The 20,426-nt window shown below is 44.6% G+C and overlaps 1 protein-coding gene across 1 annotated transcript; it reads left to right on the plus strand.

Annotated features, from left to right (window-relative positions):
• The first annotated feature begins 8,584 nt into the window (after window positions 1-8,584).
• LOC133359516 (E3 ubiquitin/ISG15 ligase TRIM25-like) lies at window positions 8,585-19,326 on the plus strand. Its single transcript, XM_061577933.1, is given in 7 exon segments — window positions 8,585-9,167; window positions 9,704-9,799; window positions 11,536-11,769; window positions 11,886-11,908; window positions 12,755-12,870; window positions 18,472-18,749; window positions 18,751-19,326. Coding segments are annotated over 7 exon segments (1,593 nt in total). The 5' UTR covers window positions 8,585-8,594; the 3' UTR covers window positions 19,024-19,326.
• The last annotated feature ends 1,100 nt before the right edge of the window (window positions 19,327-20,426 follow it).

The raw sequence follows: 20,426 nt of genomic DNA on the forward strand, positions 1-20,426 counted from the left end.
AAATTAAGAACGGCAACGTTAGAACCATAACACATTTTTTTCATCAAACCCTATTTATTTCTTAACATTGTACTTTTTTACGATTGATAACCAAATAGGTGTAAAGCTGCAGAAAAGGTTAAGAACCACTGCCTTCATTTATCTGTCCCTCCAAATAAAAAATAACTGGAATTATTACAGAACTCATCAGGCCCATTACCTTCTGGGAGAGTCACATGTCAGTAGCATTGATAATTATACAAGCATACTCCTTGGTTCTTTGCGATCGAAACGTCGTAATTTACTTTATTTTATACCTACGTGACTTTACCGAAAGAACCAAAGAGTTTAGATTCTTGCAGCCACGAAAGCTTCAAATCAGAATTTTACAAGCAGATTCTGCATTGGCTTTGACATACAGTGTTTCATCAGTGGTCAAGTATACTTTGAATCAATATTGGTGAACTATGCAGTTATTCATCAGTATTTTATGCATAAGTAAACACATTTTGCTCATATTAACTATCGAAACACTATACTAACTCCAAACAAAACGACAATTTATGTTTTACATTATTATTTAAAATATATGGATCCTATTTTAACGCAGTATGTAACAAGCTGTACATGAGAATAAACTAACATTAGTTACGTATTATATAATTTAACACGAAATATTATTTACAAATACAGAGTGTTTTAATATGATGGAACCGATTTGAAATCGCTATATATCTGCAACCACGAACTGTCCATGAATGCAACTCTTACCACTTGAAAGGGTGGGGCATAGAGTTTCAAATGATTACCGCTAGATGCCTCTCCCAGCACAGAAACAGCCCCGAGCCTCAGTCATTTGCAAAATGGTGACCCCGCAACACACAAGGAGTGTTGCGTTCTGCAGTTCAGCAAGACTGAATCCGTAATTGTGGTGCAGCATGCGTTTCAACGGCATTTTGGCATTGATCCGCCAATGTCAAAGAGCATTCGTCGTTGGTACCGACAATTTGAGAAAACAGGCTGTTCATGTAAGGGGAAGAGAACAGTGCGACCACGCACCTCAGACGAAAACGTGAGAAGAGAGGCGTTTGGGACGAATTCGTCTCGATGTTGTCCATACAGCAGGTGGAGGGCACATAGAGCATTTATAAAATGGTTAGTAAAAATTGATAACTTATTAAGCCGTTAGTAACTTTTTTGTGTAATTGTAACATGTTGCCATCGTGAAATATACTGCTATGAAAAATTGGGTCCAACTCTTTAAAACACCCAGTATGTTTTTTTTTTAATCGAACTAGGACCCATATCTTGAAGATAGGCACTTGCCTATTTCATCTGAAAGTTCACCAGTATTGATTCGAGAAAGCTTGACTGGTGATGAGACGCTGTTATGTCAAATACCTATCTGGAATATGATTGTACCAAAACAAAACTTTTGAAATGATGTACTCCCAGGAGTTCGTTGGACTTATTGGTGTTATAAATGAATAATAATAAATAAATAATAACATATATTTTGCCAGCCTGTCTATTTTTTTTTCACACAAAGTTGTATGGTCACGGACCGCCAATTGAGAACCCCTACAACCGCTTCGACTTCAAATTATATGAATTCCTATGGTCACGAAAGCTTTAAGTCAAGATTTAACCGCCTCTACAGGGAGGGTTTCTACACAACCATTAGATAGTTCAACAAACATCGAGACAAGAAGGCTCATCTGATCGAGTAGCTCACATTTCTGAAGAGATGCCACGGAACCAAGGTAATACCGATCGCCTTTACATTGACATCTGCTGCTGTCATTTCTCCCAATGCTAAACGGATCGTGTTCGTGGCTGGCTTATCCCTGATCTCAGAGAGAATTAGTTTGCTCCGATTTGAACTAGATAATTTTGACAAGACTCTCCTGAAATCACACTTACCATTGATGGAAAAAAGTCTACATTTGATTGGGAACATGTAGACAACATGACAGCCTCGTCAGCCACCTCAATGTCAGCTAAATGCAAAGGTAACCGTATTTCCCAGTTCAACCTCCTTTCCAAGAAGAAGCCAGATCCACACTTAAAAAAGTTAGACGTTGACAAGATTGTTGTTCATCATTGTAACGGTAAAATTTATGATAGCCTAAAATCGGTTCTAGCTAAAGGATTGAATTTCGCAGTCACCCATAAACACATCCCAGTTGATGACATCATTGCCCAGGTTGACGTACCCCTCAAAGGTCTGGGACACATTACTGCAAACGTGGCAAGATCGGAAATCGCTACAATCCTAAAAAAACTCTAAGACACCTATTAGCAATATCAGTAAAGATGAGCGCTTTGAGCTTTCTCAATTAAAAAAAGAGAGATGACATCGTCATCCTCCCAGCCGACAAGGGCAATGCCATGGTCATCATGGACAAAACCACATACAATAACAAAATACAGGACCTACTTAATGATGGTAGCTATACTAAAATTAAAAAGATCCCACTAACAGCCTCGTTACGAAAACCAACAATATCATCACCAATTCGCCATATTTAATCGAACCAACCAAGCTGTTTTCCTTAAAACCCTCTGCTGCTAGACCACCCAGATTGTACGGCTTACCAAAAATCCATAAAGAAGGTACACTCCTTCGTCATATCGTCTCCACCATTGACTCACCCACTTACAAATTGGCCCGATTTCTGTCTGAGACCTTACAAACATTCACTGGTAAGACCACCTCAGCTGTACTTAACTCAGCTCACTTGGTATCGTTAATTAAGGACATCTCACTATCTCCTGGTGATATGCTCGTTAGTTTCTATGTAGTCTCTTTGTTTACCAAAGTTCCTGTTCCTGATACCATTGCAAATATTGAAGATTTGGTCCAACAAGGACTGAATGCTGATGTACCAGCCCTGGTGAGACACTGCCTCACCAACACTTACTTCATTAGGAATGGAACTTTCTAAAAACAAGTTGAAGGTACCCCAATGGGTTCTCCCTTATCTCCAGTTGTAGCCAATGTTTTCAGGGAAAATTTGAGACAGATGCCATCAAGGAATCCACTCTACGTTCGTCCTTGTGGAGAGGTAAGTAGATGACACGTTCGTCATCTGGCCACATGGTCGACCAGCTATGAACCAATTCCTCAACCACATCAATTCCATACATCCAGCCATCAAATTCACCATGGAGGTGGAAAAGGACAGCAAGCTATCATTCGTGAATTTTCTATTCGAAAAGAGACCAGATGGCTCAATGGGACACTGTCTACAGGAAAGCCACCCATACGGATGCATATCTAAAACCTGACTCCCACCAACATCCATCTCAGAAGAATTCCCTCATCAAAACTCTGCACCATAGAGCTCGATGTATGTCCGACCATCATCACCTAGCGGGTGAACTGTAACACGTACACCAAGCTCTCAAGATGAATCGATATTCAGACTACACAATCCGTATAGCTCTTGCCCCAACCGTTGGGAAATAACCATCTGAGGAGGGGTCACTTCAAAGATTTCCAAAATCATGAGCAAACATAATATCCAGGTTCTATTTAATACAGTAAATAAAATTTGTGATCTGATCCCATCTGTGAAGGATGTGATCCCTGACATGCAATACTTCGTCATCTACAAACTAAGCTGTGTATGCAGCAGTAGTTACATTGGGGAAACTAACTGACATGTCTCGGACTGTGTTCGTGAACATATGGCAGATCTGAAAAACGGGAGGACCAATACCTCGGCCGTGGCTGATCATTGTTTTAATGTGGTGGGCTCACACGAAATTGATTTATCTTAGACGAATGTACTTTGCAAGCCCACTGGCTATCAACAATTATTCATTGATGAAGCCATCCATATATATATAGGCACAGACACAATTTCAACCGAGAAGATGGGTAAAAACTTAGCATTCATTGGAAGGACGTTTTCAACCAGTTAAAGTCATAACTGGCTATGATGTTCCAATCCTACCACATTCCGATGTTAGTTGTGCTTTACTCCAATTTCAAACTTGCGCAGTGGATTCAAATCAACACAGCCACTTTGCGCGCCGACTACTCCTCGGTTTTGGCTCTGCGATTTTCCCTGAACATGCTAATCGCTCATTATCATAAATTTCACCTGGCAGTCCTTTGATTGGTGAAAAACTAACCACCGTCGGGTAGGCTGCCTCCCATTTGCATTAAAATTAGCTGCTGACATTTGGGCTATGCCCATTTCAAATCATTATAAATAGTTTGCCCTTTGAAGCTAACCCCCTTTTGCGATCTAAACGTCGTAGTTTTTGTTTGTTCTATGTTAATTTGAAGCTTTCGTGACTACAGGAATCCATTCTCTTTGTTTGTTGTTATTTTCTTTGAAGCTATCTACGTGACTTCACCAAAAGACCAAAAGAATATGAATTCCTGCAGTCACGAAATCTTTAAGTCAAGATCTACAAATCTCTAGGTAACTTCACCTGTCGACTGCCAAAAATCTTGTTGGAAACCCCCTCATCAACTCTGCCTCGGTAACCCCCTTGATTTATTTATGATTGTCACTAGGTGGGTACGTGAATAGGTATTCAAAGTTTAACCTGCCGAGAACTGGAGATACCAGAATGAGTCTCATCTGCAAGCTTAAACTGGTGCAGGAGTCTGCCAGTCTAAGGAGATGATTGCAGCTGCGGTGTACAATCACAATTGAGACATCTCGCCGTGGTGGTAGCCAGGTTGCTTCTGAAATATAGCTCCATAGTTCAGTGAGCCGCACTTGGAAAAATTTATAAAAATAGTTGGTATAGTTGTAGATATCTCATGATCTCCTGTCATTCCATTTCCGGGAAATTCCCCCAATGCACAAACGTGTTTAAATGTCATCGTGGCATCTGAGATGGAATTTGTCTGTAGACCTTACCTAGTAAATAAAAAAATAGTTATTCAGTGGGCTCACATGACATTGACTTCTCCAAGACAGAGGTTCTCTGCAAGCCATCTGGCTACCATGAGAGATTCGTTCATGAGGCGATCCACATATACACAGAGACAATTTCAACTGAGAAGATGGATTCTGGCTCAGCAATCATTGGAAGGACGTAATAAACCATTTCGGATTTTAACTGATTGTGTTCACGTTGACGGTGACTTTCAGACCACAGTCCACTCACTGGCATTGACTATATATCTTTTGTATTCTTCGCAGGGAATGGATTCTTTGCTCCGCTGCAAATCTCCTTCCACCACTCTCCCATTCACATATTTCGTTGCTTCCTCTTAGTACCTTTCACGCGACGGTCAATGGTATAGTGTATAGCAGATTGTATTATAATAAATAGTATAAAAGTGTAATGTTTAATATAATGTATAAGGTAATATATAGTATCGTAATTGTATAGTGAATATACTGCAGAGTGGTAAACAGTAGGGTGGGTATTATAATACATAGTGTAATATTACAATGTATAGTCTAAGGTATAGGGTGGTGTATAGTAATGCAGTATATAATTTAATGTTGTGTTTGTCTATGGCAGTATATAGTACGGGGTAGACCCGTGTGATGTAAGAGAAAAAAGTTTAGCTGGAGGCATATTATATTTTTTGCGACATAGAATTGTAATGTATGACTTACTGTTAGTAGCTCAGCTTATTGGAGAGTATCTTTAGTATATTGATGATACTGATGTAGTTTAAATTTTAGTTTTTTTACGTGGTGGCTTAGCTGCTGCAGCTCCATACTATTAAGATTCCTTCCCTTTAATAATGCTAACCCTACTCCCTCCCTTTGATGCTGCTAGTCCTGCATAACGCACGGGCATAATATGACTTTAAACCCCCCGCCCACCTCCTACGCATTCCACAAGTAGTGACTAATCCCATATCTGAATTTCCCATAAATATGCTAAATTCCTCTTGATATGCAAATTCGTTTGTCAAGGCGCCCTTCCCCCTCCAACCCAGCTTAAATATATGCTGCCAAGCCTGATAGTGCTCATTCAGACGCTGTCTTTCCGACAGACCTGTTCTTCACCTGAGGACGGCTGCTTGCGTTGTGGCCAAAACGTCGTGAGAATTATTTTATTATGTTTTTTATTTTTTATTTTATTATTTCCCTTCTACGTGACTTTACCGAAAGAACCAAGAAGACGCTGAAAACTATTTAATTGGGATGTGAGTGGTGGGCGAGTTCTCTTTGTTGGAAGTACATTTGCTCCCATCGCGTATTTATGTGCTCCTTAACGGATAATAATTTGATTTGGCACAAGCTGAGCCCACTTGTTTTTGGCCCCGATGCAAGTTAACCAGGCATTGTACGACCACCGTTTTTAAAGCAGTGAGGGTAGTAAAATTATTCAAATATTTAACGTGGTTAATGTCCCTCGAGGTGGAACCTCATGAGCAGGAGAGGATGTCCAGGGTGCCGATTGACGAACGGCAAAAAAAAATGAGCATCATAGTGATTGAAAAAAATGCCTTCAAAACGCAACCCATCAACCTGATTGCAAAAACACCCCCATACAGAAATACAGGTCTTGCCGATTCTGCCACTCGCACAAGCAATGCATAACGCATCCCACCCGCTGTCACCTGAGTGGAAGACTCATCCGGTTCAGTCAGAAAGTCACCAGAGCATTGCACTTTGAAATTATCCAAATTCACAAATTATTTTACGCAGAACTGCTTCTTGTTGTGTTTAGTTTGACTTTTAATACACCTCCAATTTGCACTGTTGGCTACGTACCATGTGAAAGAAGTTCAACACATACATATATACACGTCTCACATTTACATTCATTATGGTAGCTCTTGAAATGTTTCTTTTTTTACTGAATTCGAAATAAATGGTTCTTCTTGTTGTTTTGGTTGCCCGGGTCTCTCGTGGTGGGCAGAGAGTTGGAGTGGGCCAAGCCACCAACGACAAAACTTGGCCACATCTGCCGGCCGGGTCGTAGCTCAGTGGGCTCTCGTCAGGGAAGTAAACATCGGATTCTTCTGATTCTGAAGTGTGTGTGAAAGTAGATGAGTTCGAGGGTGGATGAGTGAGTGGGTATATTAGTGGGTGAGTGTGTGAGTGGGTGTGTAATTGTGGTGGTTAGCGCGCTGCGCTACGAACCCGGAGACCCGAGTTCAATTCCCGCTCACGGCCAACACCAGTGACAATTATCTGAACTGGTCCTGGGCCTCCCCTAGGTCAACTCAGCCTCAAATGAGTATCAGGTGTGGTACGTAAAAACATCGCCACTAGAGAGACAAAAGCGGCCGGGCTTGGTGCTGGGCACCCACCCCCTTTTGTGCAGTGCTGGCCTTCATAAGTGCTCGCTAACAGCACTTGCCCCAACAATCTGTTAAGGTTATATAGGAAATATTTGTCTTTGTGTACCTGTGGAATGCTTTGATGATGTTTGCCAGCCGAAACCCCCTTTAAAAATAACTTTTTAGCTCAATGGGCTCGATTCATGGAATTTAACTTCTGGTTCTTCTGATAAACCTTGAAGAGCAGCCATCAGGCTTTGTTTAGCTGCCAAGATGCCAGTGCATCGCACCACACTGTGCCTCAACACGCTAGAGGGGCATCCTGGTGTGATGAGCTAAGCCTGGACCACTTGGGGAGGGGAGGGGGATGTCGAAAGACGGATGGAGGACGCGTGTAAAATAGCCGTGCAGGTGAATATGGAACAACGCAGGTGAAATAGGTGGTGGGTGCAGCTGTGAATGGTCGGAATGGGAATCTCCAATCTCGGACAAGGTGAGAGTGATAGACGGTGACATCACCAGCAGTGGGTGATGGAGGCAGGTAGAGTTGGTGATAGATTCACACTGTAAGCAAAAGGCTCATTAATCCAGGATGGGTCACGGGAGTCGGAAGACAAATTCCATTGTGGATGCCACGATGACATTCCAGCAACTCAGTGCTTTGCGGTAATTACACAGAGATGGAGTTAAAGGACATTATGAGATATCTACAACTACACAAACTCTTTTTAATGTTCCCAGGTAAGGCTCACTGTGCTATGTGGCTCTTTGTCAGAAGCGACCTGGCTATTATAAATGATAGCGTAATGAAGTGGTTGATGTGGAAATTGATTGCGGCCAAATACTCAAAGCGCGTGATGTTGATTCCAAATGTGGAGGGTAAACCGGAGGACCCAGATACAAATTCCCGCGATCAAAAGGAGATCGAGAAAGACGCAAACTTTAAATATAAAGCAGCCATAAGGCGAGTGACATAACATCTCATAGCCACGGTGGCACCCAATCCATTTCTCTGTCTTACCATCGACACCAACTTGTGCGCTGAGCTCTGGAAGGATGAGTTTATCTCTCGATACTCATCTCATGAATGAGCCACCACAGCTGAGCTTCATCGATTTATATTAACAACACTAATTTCTATAAATGTATATATTTGTTAAAATATTAGATTCCTTTGATACATTTTGTTCATGTCAAGGTGTGTACTGTAACCATTTTAACCTTGCAGCTGCTGTTTGCACACCAAGAGCATAGGTTCACATTCCGGGCAGTGTCTCGTGATGTCAGTGACGACAATGAAAATATTCTAAGTATTTTACTTCCTTCTTCACCATCGCTATAAGAGAGAGGTCCTGGTTCAGCGTCTCTCTCTTCGCCACACAGCGAGTAAATCTCAATGAAGTCAAGAGTCACGGCGAGTGTGACTCCCAGTGAGAGTGTGGACAGTGAGCTGCACTGCTCCCTCTGCCTGGGCACGTTTGTCTGCCCCTCCACGCTGAGCTGCGGACACTCATTCTGCCTCCGGTGCCTGGAGGCCACCTGGGAGACGGCGAGCAGCTTCAGCTGCCCGCAGTGCCAAGCGACCTTCCCTGTGCCACCCCAGCTGAGGAGGAACGTGGCCCTCGCCAACCTGGCAGAGCAGCTCAGAGTTGGAGACGGGATGGCCGCAACTGTCATGTGTGACAACTGCCCTGACGGCCAGACTCCTGCAGTGAGGACCTGCCTGAGATGTGAGATGTCCTACTGTGCAAGGCACTTGAGGCCTCACTTGGAGAATCGAAGGTTGAGAGACCACGTCATGGTGGCTCCCATCACGAACCTGGAGGACCGATGGTGCCGGAAGCACAGCATGGAGCTAAAATTATACTGCACAGTAGACAGCAGCCTGGTCTGCTCAACTTGCAAATTTGCAGGTGAACACAAAGAACACAAGGTCCTGACGCTGAAGAAGGAGCACGAGACACGTAAGGTGAGGCCCACAGAGTGAGACACCGTAACACGCTCTGACCAATTCTGTCACTCGGCTACACAACATCTGAAGAAAAAAACAATTGTGTGTTCATGTTCTCATTTTTTGAATCCCTGTCTGTCTGCCTGTATAGCTCATCTCCTGGTTGGCATTTTAGGAAACTGCCTTAGGATGTATTGCATGCCAGGTTCTCAGTAAACCAAAATTCCGTATAAAGGAATTAAGTGACACCGATATCACAGCCACCTGATAGACAATTCTAGTTGAGTTATCTTCTAAACCAGACAGCTGTGGGCACATGGGCCCTTGGGTCCGAGTCGGTACAAACACCAAGCCAGCACGGCTCCCACTGCCTGCTGCTTCAACGAGGCATCAGCTTGCGCACTCCCCGTGCCCCCCCTCTCAGTCGCCATACAAAGGCAGCGTGGAGATGAGGGCCTTCACTGTGGAGGGGTCGGTGTGGAGGGAAGGGCGGTATGAAGAGTGGCTCAGGGGGCTCAAGTGTCCCCCAGGTGACGTCTCGTCTCTCACTACAGACGCGGGTTGGGGAGGAGACGCGAGCGGTAGAGGAGAAGAGAAAGGAGGCGGAGGAGACCGTGAAGCGGATGGAGTCTGCTCGCAATGAGGCGCAGGTACCGTGTCCGGGCCGGGCTCTTTGACCCCCGTGACCTCCACCCAGTGTGGAAGGCGTGGAGGTCAAAATGCATTCAAGCGAATTTAGTGCAGCATTATAACTTTGATAATGGAAGGACCAATACTTCTGCCATGGCTGATCATTATTTTTACGCGCCTAACTCACGCGAAAATGATTTCTGTAAGACGATGGTACTTTGCAAGGATGGGTACAAACTCAGCAATCATTGGAAAGATGTCATCAACCACTTTGGGTCATAGCTTGATTTGTGTTTTCTTGTCACCTTACCCCGGGAACATATGCCCCGCCCACTTCATTCTGACACCAGCACGCTTGTGCCACGCCCAATTTTCAAACATTAAAAAACTTTGCCTTCGTTGACCTTTCTCCTTTTTCCTCTTGAAGATGATCGCTTGTGTTGTGATCGAAACGTCGTGTTTTTTATATTTATTTACTTTATTATAATTTTTTCTATCTACTTGGCTTTACCGAAATAACCACGGAATATGAATTCCTGCAGTCACGAAAGTTTTAAGTCAAAATATAACTTTGATGCATCTTACTATAACTATATCATTAACTTTCAAACTCAACATTAACTACGAGGGGGTTGCATGCTTACCATATATGATAGCCACATCGGCGAGTCTGCCGTGAGGTCGGGTTACTCGGCATTGCATTTTCCATTCCTGTGGCAAAACATTTTTAGAGAGTACCACCGGATTGTCAGGGTGGAGCTGTGGTGCAGCTGTTGCACTGCACGGGAGGTCGCGCACCGGCACGGACGCAGAGGCACGAACACCGCACAGCTGCACCTCACGCCGTCCCTAATCGCGTCACCAGAGTTTATTTAAACTACAACTGTTTTTATTTTACCAGGTAAGATCCCACTGAGCTGTGTAGATTTTTATCGGAAGCGACCCTGGCTGTCACAAATGATAGTAGCTGAACAAAGTGGCTGACATCATTATCACGTATAAATATATAGCAGCAGACCCATAGAGATACATAGAGACCCATAGAGACACTTGGGGACAAAGAGAGGTACAAAGAGACCCATAGACTAAACTATTTTTTTTTTACCAGGTAAGGCCCACGGAGCTGTGTAGCTATTTTTCAGAAATGACATGGTCACCACAAATTATAGCGACATCAAGTGTTTGACATCATTATCACGTGGAAATGTATAGCAGCAGCCAAATATACATAAAGACCCATATCAGTACTTACACCCATAGAGATACCAAACCCATAGAAATACCTGGACACCCATAGAGATACATAGGTAGACATAGAGTTACAGAGATACACTGAGAGAGACCTACAGACCCATAGAGACACGTAGAGTTACGTGAAGACCAATAGACTAAACTAATTTTTATTTAACTAGGAACGGCTCCACTGAGCTATGTAGTTCTTTGTCAGAGGCGACCTGGCTATTACAAACGATAGCTAAAAAAAGTGGCTGATTGTAATGTGGAAATTGATAGTAGCCAAATACTATAAACGTGCGACGTTGATCCTAAATGTGGAAGCAAAAACCGGAGGTCCCGGAGAAAAATATATACTACAGAGAGAACAAACTCCAAATATACAGGCATCAGGGTCGGGATCGAAACCACGACCTGCTGCATACCAAGCGAGGGATTCAACATCTCCTAGCCACCACGGCGCCCACACGCACACACGGAGTGGCTCATGGCTCAGGGAGCCAACGTCCCCGCGTCTCCGCAGAAATCGGTGGCTGGGATCAGGGGTCGCATCACGGGCAGGTTCGCCCGCCTAAGGAAGGCTTTGGACGAGGACGAGAGGGAGGCTCTACGTCGCGTGGCTGTGAAGGAGCGCGAGCTGCTGTCCCGGATCGAGGAGGACATCGCTCGTCACAAGCGGGAGATCGGCGAGCTCCTGGCGGCAGCCGCTCGCCTGCGCGCTCTGCAGCACGAGAGGGACTCGCTCGCCTTCCTGCAGGTGGGGAGCGCCTCTGTGGAGACGCCGTTTGGGGGTCCAGAACAGGGCGGGCATTGGCAGAGGGACTCGTGGTCCAAGGGTAGAGACTTCACTTTAATGATCTCTCTCTTTCACAGGGGCACCTGGAGGAGACGCGCAGGTACAGATCATTAACGTCCATGGTTAAACACTCAACACGGGGCTTTGTGTGTTAGACACACGTGCTGTGTGTGAGACACGGGCAGTGTGTGAGACACTGGCTGTGTGTAAGCCACGGACTGTGTGTCAGACACGGGCTGTGTGAGACACTGGCTGTGTGTAAGACACTGGCTGTGTGTGAGACACGGGCTGTGTGTGAGAAACTGTCTGTGTGACACACGGGCTGTGTGAGACACGGGCTCTGTGTTAGACACGAACTGTGTGAGACACGGGCTGTGTGTGAGACACTGGCTGCATGAGAAACGGGCTGTGTGGGACGCGGGCTGTGTGTGAGACACGGGCTGTGTGAGACACGGGCTGTGTGTGAGACAAGGGCTGTGTGTGAGACACGGGCTGTGTTTGAGACATGGTCTGTGTGTGAGACACTGGCTGTGTGTGAGAAACTGGCCATCTGTGAGACACGGGCTGTGTGTGAGACACTGGCTGTATGAGACATGGGCTGTTTGTGAGAAACTGGCTGCTTGTGAGACACGGGCTGTGTGAGACACGGGCTGTGTGTGAGACAAGGGCTCTGTGTAAGACAAGGGCTGTGTGTGAGACACGGGCTGTGTGTGAGACACGGGCTGTTTGTGAGACACTGGCTGCTTGTGAAACACGGGCTGTGTGAGACAGGGGCTGTGTGTGAGACACTGACTGTGTGTGAGACCAGGGCTGTGTGAGACACTGACTGTGCGTAAGAAACTGGCTGCGTAAGAAACTGGCTGCGTGTGAGACACGGGCTGTGTGTGCTATGGATGCTGAGTCCTCCAATGCTGTGGTTAAACGAGGCTGTGTGTGATGCTGTTAGTGGTTATCCCAGGAGAGAGATCCCTAAGGAATCTGCACCCCCACCTCCCACTTCACTGGACGTCACCACGATGCGCTCCCTTGAAAGGGCCATGCGCAGACTCCTGCCTCTCATCTGTGAGTTCCTCAGTCTTGCACCCACGTGTCCCACTGTGTTGCACTACGCTTCTTATTTTTTACCAGGTAAGGAACCCACTGAACCATGTCGCTCTTTTTTCAGAAGCTACCTGACTATCACAAATGACAGCTTTACGAAGTGGCTCATCACGTGGATATTTATAGCAGCAGCCAAATCCTCTGAATGCGAATGTATTCTATATGTAGAGGGAAAAACGTGAGGAACCAGGGAAAATCCACGCCACCACGGGGAGAGAGACGCAGACTCTGAAAGAGAGCGACATGGATAAGTGGGCTCTTCCTGGTGAAATAAAATTCGTTTCACAGTTTTAATATTCTACTGAACCCTACTGCTGGGTAATGGGGCATGTGCTGTTAGCGACCAGCAGCACCTATGAAGGCTGGCACGGCACACGAGGGGTGGGTGGCTAGCACCATGCCCGGCCGCCTTTGTCTCTCTCGTGTCGAATGTTTACACATCGCACCAGCAGAGGACAGTGCAGCGTGAACCATTGTTGTACTGTACCTCTATGCTTCTACGTTAACAATACCCACCATCCCTAACGCGTATTGACAAGCGCGGTAAAGTATGGTCAAATAACCCCCCCTCCGGGACGTGCACGGCGTGGGGAGGCGCTCATCCAGAATCGGAGTGACCCACAATGTCTGTGCGTGGATGTGATAGTGTGCGAGGCTGTGGTGGCCATTGTACAGGCTTCGTGTTTGTAGAGAGACTCTGTGAGAGTGGCGTTCACATCGTGGTGCTAGCATCATCACGACTGTTCACTACGATTGCACACACACCTATCGTCATATTAGTGTAGTACTATTGTTATTATTTATTATTATAATTCCCTAATTATTATTCAATGAGTATTATTCACGACTGATTAGCAGTGCGTGTACATAGATAATACCGAATATTTGTATGTGTATACAAATACGAATGAATATTAATGTTTACACGATACTAACGAATAATAGTATATGCACTAATATTAACAAATATGTATTATGTGTACGCAGAATTTAACGAATATTAGTATTAATTCTAGATTTGAAGCTTTCGTGACTGCAAGGATTCATATTCTTAGGTTTTATCGGTAAAGTCACGTAGGTAAAACATTAAAATTAATAAAAGTAAAATAAAATAAAAATCACGACGTTTCGGAGGCAACACAAGCTTCCGTCTTCAGGTGGAACCGTCACAGCCACGACAGCTGTATCAAGTAAATGAGAGATTGCAGGAGCTACCACTCCGTTCATATAATGGTTGGAGAGGGGGGGGGGGGAAAGGGCCAAGTAAAGCACACTTTTTATTCATATGGTAAGGTGAGGCTTAGGACTAAGAATAGACTGCATACCTCTCCATAACAAAGGCTGAGCCTTTGTTATGGAGAGGTACGGTTTATGACTCAACCTGTGACAAGGAGACAACCACTAAACATGGTAAACCTGTAATAGTCTGTCAAATAAGATTGGCCAACTAAGTGTAGTTAAATATTTTTTGCATGGTTAATCACATCTTTCCAATGATTACTCAGTTTGTAACCATCATCACGGTTGAAATTATGTCTGTGTTTGTATATTTGTATGGCTTCGTGTACAAACATTTGATGGTAGCCAGGAGGTTTGCAGAGAACCTTGGTCTCGGAAAAGACAATTTCATGAGAGCCCACCGAGTTGTAGCAATGATCGGCAACGGCCGAAGAATCAGTTCTGCCGTGTTTCAGATCTGACTTGTGCTCGCGGACACGATCAGAAACATGACGTTTCGTTTCTCCAATGTAGCAATCACCACAAATGCAACTCAATTTGTAGACTCCAGGATACTGTAAGTCAGGAACGACATCCTTCACAGATGGAATCAGATCACGGATTTCATGCACTGTACTGAATCGGACTTGGATCATATGTTCGTTTAGAATTTTGGAGATCTTTTTGGTCACGCCTGCTATGTATGGTAACGTGATAGTTTTGGTCGGAGATTCCTACTTTAAACCGGATTCCCACCACCACCCATCTCAAAAGAATTCTCTCATCAAAACGCTATACCACAGAGCCCATGCATTTCTGACCAACACCACCTGGCTGGTGAATTAAGACATGTACATCGGGCCCTCAGGATGAACGGATACTCTGACCGCACTATCCGCCAAGCTGTTTCTCCCACCACACAGAAACAGCCACATGAAACTCCGACCAAAACTATCACGTTACCATACATAGCAGGCGTGACCAAAAAGATCTCCAAAATTCTAAACAAACATAAGATCCAAGTCCGATTCAGTACAGTGCATAAAATCCGTGATCTCATTCCATCTGTGAAGGATGTCGTTCCTGACTTACAGTATCCTGGAGTCTACAAATTGAGTTGCATTTGTGGTGATTGCTACATTGGAGAAACGAAACGTCATGTTTCTGATCGTGTCCGCGAGCACAAGTCAGATCTGAAACACGGCAGAACTGATTCTTCGGCCGTTGCCGATCATTGCTACAACTCGGTGGGCTCTCATGAAATTGTCTTTTCCGAGACCAAGGTTCTCTGCAAACCTCCTGGCTACCATCAAAGGTTTGTACACGAAGCCATACAAATATACAAACACAGACATAATTTCAACCGTGATGATGGTTACAAACTGAGTAATCATTGGAAAGATGTGATTAACCATGCAAAAAAGATTTAACTACACTTAGTTGGTCAATCTTATTTGACAGACTATTACAGGTTTACCATGTTTAGTGGTTGTCTCCTTGTCACAGGTTGAGTCACAAACCGTACCTCTCCATAACAAAGGCTCAGCCTTTGTTATGCAGTCTATTCTTAGTCTTAAGCCTCACCTTACCATATGAATAAAAAGTGTGCTTTACTTGGCCCTTTCCCCCCCCTCTCCAACCATTATATAAACGGAGTGGTAGCTCCTGCAATCTCTCATTTACTTGATACAGCTGTCGTGGCTGTGACGGTTCCACCTGAAGACGGAAGCTTGTGTTGCCTCCGAAACGTCGTGATTTTTATTTTATTTTACTTTTATTAATTTTAATGTTTTACCTACGTGACTTTACCGAAAACAACCTAAGAATATGAATATTAGTATGTGTTAAGATACTAACGAATAATAGTAACTGTACACAGATACTCACGAATACTAGAATGTGTACACTAATACTAACGAATATTATTATAAATCTTGACTTAAAGCTTTCGTGACTGCAGGAATTCATACTTTTTGGGTATTTCGGTAAAGTCACATAGATAGAAAAATAAGAACATAATAAAAATCACAACGTTTCGATCGCAACACAAGCAATCATACTCAGATGAAAAAATACAGCAGGCGGACTGCTGAGGCAGGAAAAAATATAGCGAGAGAGCTGCTGCAGCAAGAGGTTATATAGGTCTGAGATGGGTACAACCAAAGGGTAAGTGGGCAGGGCTAGAGATGGAATTTGCAAGTAAATGTAATATCGCAGAGCTAGGTATACCTCGGCCATTGTATTGCTAGAGATTAGCATGTGAATCTGTTAATGTAACCCCACGGCTACGGTGCTGAAGAAACCATTGTATTGCTCGAGATTTGAGGTTAGCATGTCAATGCGAGACGGCTCCCGCAGCAGCGGCTGTGTTAATGAGAGATATTCAGCCTATTAAAACAACGAGCGCCACCGCCGCATCGAGGAAAAGGGAGTAGAAGCTAAATTAGTGAGACATTTAGCCTGTTAATGTAAAGACATTTAACAAGGTAATGTAACTCAGAGAGTCGAATAACTGCTACTATAGGAAGGTTGGATTGAAGCATCACAGCCAGTTATGACTTTACCTGGTTAATAACGTCCTTCCAATGATTGCTCAGTTTGTACCCATCTTCTCAGTTGAATTTGTGTCTGTGTTTATATATCTGGATGGCTTCATGAACACATCTTTGTTGAAAGCCATTGGGTTTGCATAGTACCTTCGTCTTGGAGAAATCAATTGTATGTGTGCCTACAACGTTGAAATAATGATCAGCCACGGCAGAGGTGTTGGTCCTACCGTATTTCAGATCCGCCTCGTGTTCCCGAACACGGTCTGAGACATGTCGCTTAGTTTCTGCATTGGCATTCTTTTTCCTTGACATTGTTGCTGTATTGACACTCGTGGACCGCCCATGCTCCTGGTGCTGCTGATAGCTGCATTGATATTGTTGTTGCATTGGCACTCGTGAACCGCCCATACTCCTGGTGCTGTTGATACACTTGGGCTACGCCCATCCCCAAACCTTTATAAACAGCTGGCCTTTAGAGGCTGACTTCTTTGCCTGATGATGACCGCTTGGGTTGCAATCGAAACTTTGTGATATTTTTATTCACTTAATTTTTATTATTATTATTTTTATGCACGTGACTTTACCAAAAGAACGATAGAATATGAACTCCTGCAGTCACGAAAGTTAAGTCAAAATTAATGTGTACAAAAATACAAGCGAATATTAGTATGTGTACACAAATACTAACGAATATAAGTATGTGTACACAAATACTAACGAATATTAGTATGTGTACACTAATATCAACGAATATTAGAAAGTGTACACTAATACTAATGAATATTAGTATGTGTACACTAATACTAATGAATATTAGTATGTGTACCCTACCAACGAATATTAGTATGTGTACACAAATACGAATGAATATTCGTATGTGTGCAATGATACTAACAAATATTAGTATGTGTACACTAATATCAACGAATATTAGAAAGTGTACACTAATACTAACGAATATTAGTATGTGTACACTAATACAATGAATATTAGTATGTGTACCCTACTAACGAATATTAGTATGTGTACGCAAATACGAACGAATATTCGTATGTGTGCAATAATACTAACAAATATTAGTATGTGTACACAGATATTAACGAATATTAATATGTGTACACTAATACTAATGAATATTAGTAGGTGTACACTAATACTAACGAATATTACTGTGAACACAAATATGAACGAATATAAGTATGTGTACACAAATACTAACGAATATTAGTATTTGTATACAGATACTAATGAATATTAGTAATGTATGCATTTGTCATATGCGTGATGATCACAGTGTTAAATATCAACGTATCACGTACTGCGCTATGACCACAACAACACAACAGACAACACAACACCAGCGTGTGTGTGTGTACACGCCACGTGCGTGTGTGTGTGCACGCCACGTGTGTGTGAACACGCCACGCCACGTGTGTGTGTGTACACGCCACGTGCGTGTGTGTGTACACGCCACGTGCGTGTGTGTGTACACGCCACGTGTGTGTGAACACGCCACGCCACGTGTGTACACGCCACGTGTGTGTGTACACGCCACGTGCGTGTGTGTACACGCCACGTGTTTGTGTACACGCCATGTGCGTGTGTGTGCACGCCACGTGCGTGTGTGTGTGCACGCCACGTGCGTGTGTGTGCACGCCACGTGCATGTGTGTGTACACGCCACGTGTGTGTGAACACGTCACGCCACGTGTGTGTGTGTGTACACGCCACGTGTGTGTGTGTGTACACGCGTCGCCGTGACCGCTGTGCGGGCATCATCGCTGTCCTCACCACAGATGGACGCTCACCGACTCTGGACACAAACTCAGCCCATGACATCCTCCAGATTTCCTCGGATCTCAGGACGGTGACGTGGAGCGGTGTCCCCCAGCGTCGCCCCCATCACCCACGCCGATTTGATGTCTATCACCAAGCCCTGTTCTCTGAGAGCTACTCATCAGGTCAGCACTACTGGGAGGTGGAAGTGGGGAGTGCGAGGTGGTTTCGGGTTGGAGCCGCGTACTGGACGATCCCACGGAGAGGGCGTGGTGATGAGTGCCTCCTGGGAGAGAGTGGACGTCTCCTGGTGTCTATTGAAACTTGGCGACAGCTTCTCAGTGCGGCATGGCGGGGTAGTGACCTCACTGTCGGTACCGGAGCCTACGCGGAGAGTCGGGGTTCATCTGGACTGGGACGCGGGGCTGCTGTCATTTTACAGCGCCGACTCCATGGTGCTGTTGCACTCGTTTCACCAAACCTTTACTCAGCCCCTATATCCTGGGCTGCTGGTGGGGTGGGGTGATGATGATAACTCAGTGAGGATTGTGGATCTGAGTGGTGCGTCCTGAGAGAGGTGAACGTGAACAGGGCAAAGGGCAGACAACACCACGACGCACGGCGCTCGCCACCCTCGTCACCGTCACGTGCAGTGCCACGCCCGTGACTGGCTGGTGGCTGTCGGTAGCTAGGGGCTGCGTGGCTCTCCATCACAAAGGGGGGGCTGAGCGTAAACAATCCTCACAACCTTCCTAGGGGGGGAGTAGGGGGTGAAAAAATAGGTACTGCTCTGTGTGTGTGAAGGCAACGTGGATGTATTCACCCTGCCAGAGTGTGTGACTGTAGTGTCGGGGCGCAGTGATTAGCAATGGTTAACTGGGATGTGTTCATACACCGGTGGTGTCATGGGTTGTGGGAGAGATACAACAACAATATTGATTTTAAAAAGTATAAATGTACGCGTACAACAGTGGCATTGTAACGCTTGTATCGTCGATTCTACAATAAAAATACAGAACAACAACAACAATGTATTTTTCGATTTAAAGCTTTCGTGACTGCAGGGATTCATCTTCTTGGTTCTTTCGGTAAAGTCACGTAGAAGGGAAGTAATAAAATAATAATAAGTATAACCCGTAAAAACAAAGTTTTTCACTCTAAATCCGTTATATGCGTGGCGGCTAGAGTCCTCTCGTCCTCTGGCTTGAGATGGCTGCCACCTATGGGTCAGATGATTGTCTGCAGTATTAAACAATTGGTAATTAAATATTTAATTTGTTTTCCCTAAACAGTGTAAAATTATGGAAAAAAAATTTTCACGAACATTAATTGTCTCGCACAACGAGTCTGTGTGCAAAATGTCAGCTCGATTGGATCACGGGAAGTGGGTTAAAAAACGACCGAAAGGTTTGCACGGTCGTAAGCAAGCAAGCAAGCACGCAAGCAAGCAAGCAAGCACGCAAGCAAGCAAGCGAACTTAATATAAAGGATTTAAAAATAAAACATAATTCTCACGACGTTTCGGCCACAACCTAAGCAGCCGTCCTCGCCTGTGCCTTTACCGAAAGAACCAAGTAAAAGGAAGAACAACAATGTAGTTGTGTGCACCGTCATTCGAGCTCACTGCATCCCGCAACGCTGTTCATTAATTAAACACGAGGACCAAATCCTCTAAACAGCCATTGCCAAGCAAATTAAATCTACAAATTAATAAACAAATAAAGAGATGGCGACAAACACAAATGGCGCCAACAATGTCTGAGCTGTTCAAGTTATCTGCTGCGTCGTTCCCCCAATGCGGTGATGTCACCACGCACGATGCCACAACGCGGTGACGTCACCACGTCACCTCTCCCCCACCCCCGCCCCTCACCACTGCACCATCTGTGAACACAAAGAGCTTCAAAGCTCATCGGATTCCTCCTGCACTACAAACACAGATTCTGATATTCTGGATTCCCGCCACTGGGGGAGT

This window comes from Lethenteron reissneri, chromosome 65, assembly GCF_015708825.2.
Source record: "Lethenteron reissneri isolate LAM-NWPU_2019-01 chromosome 65, ASM1570882v1, whole genome shotgun sequence".
Taxonomy (NCBI): domain Eukaryota; kingdom Metazoa; phylum Chordata; class Hyperoartia; order Petromyzontiformes; family Petromyzontidae; genus Lethenteron; species Lethenteron reissneri.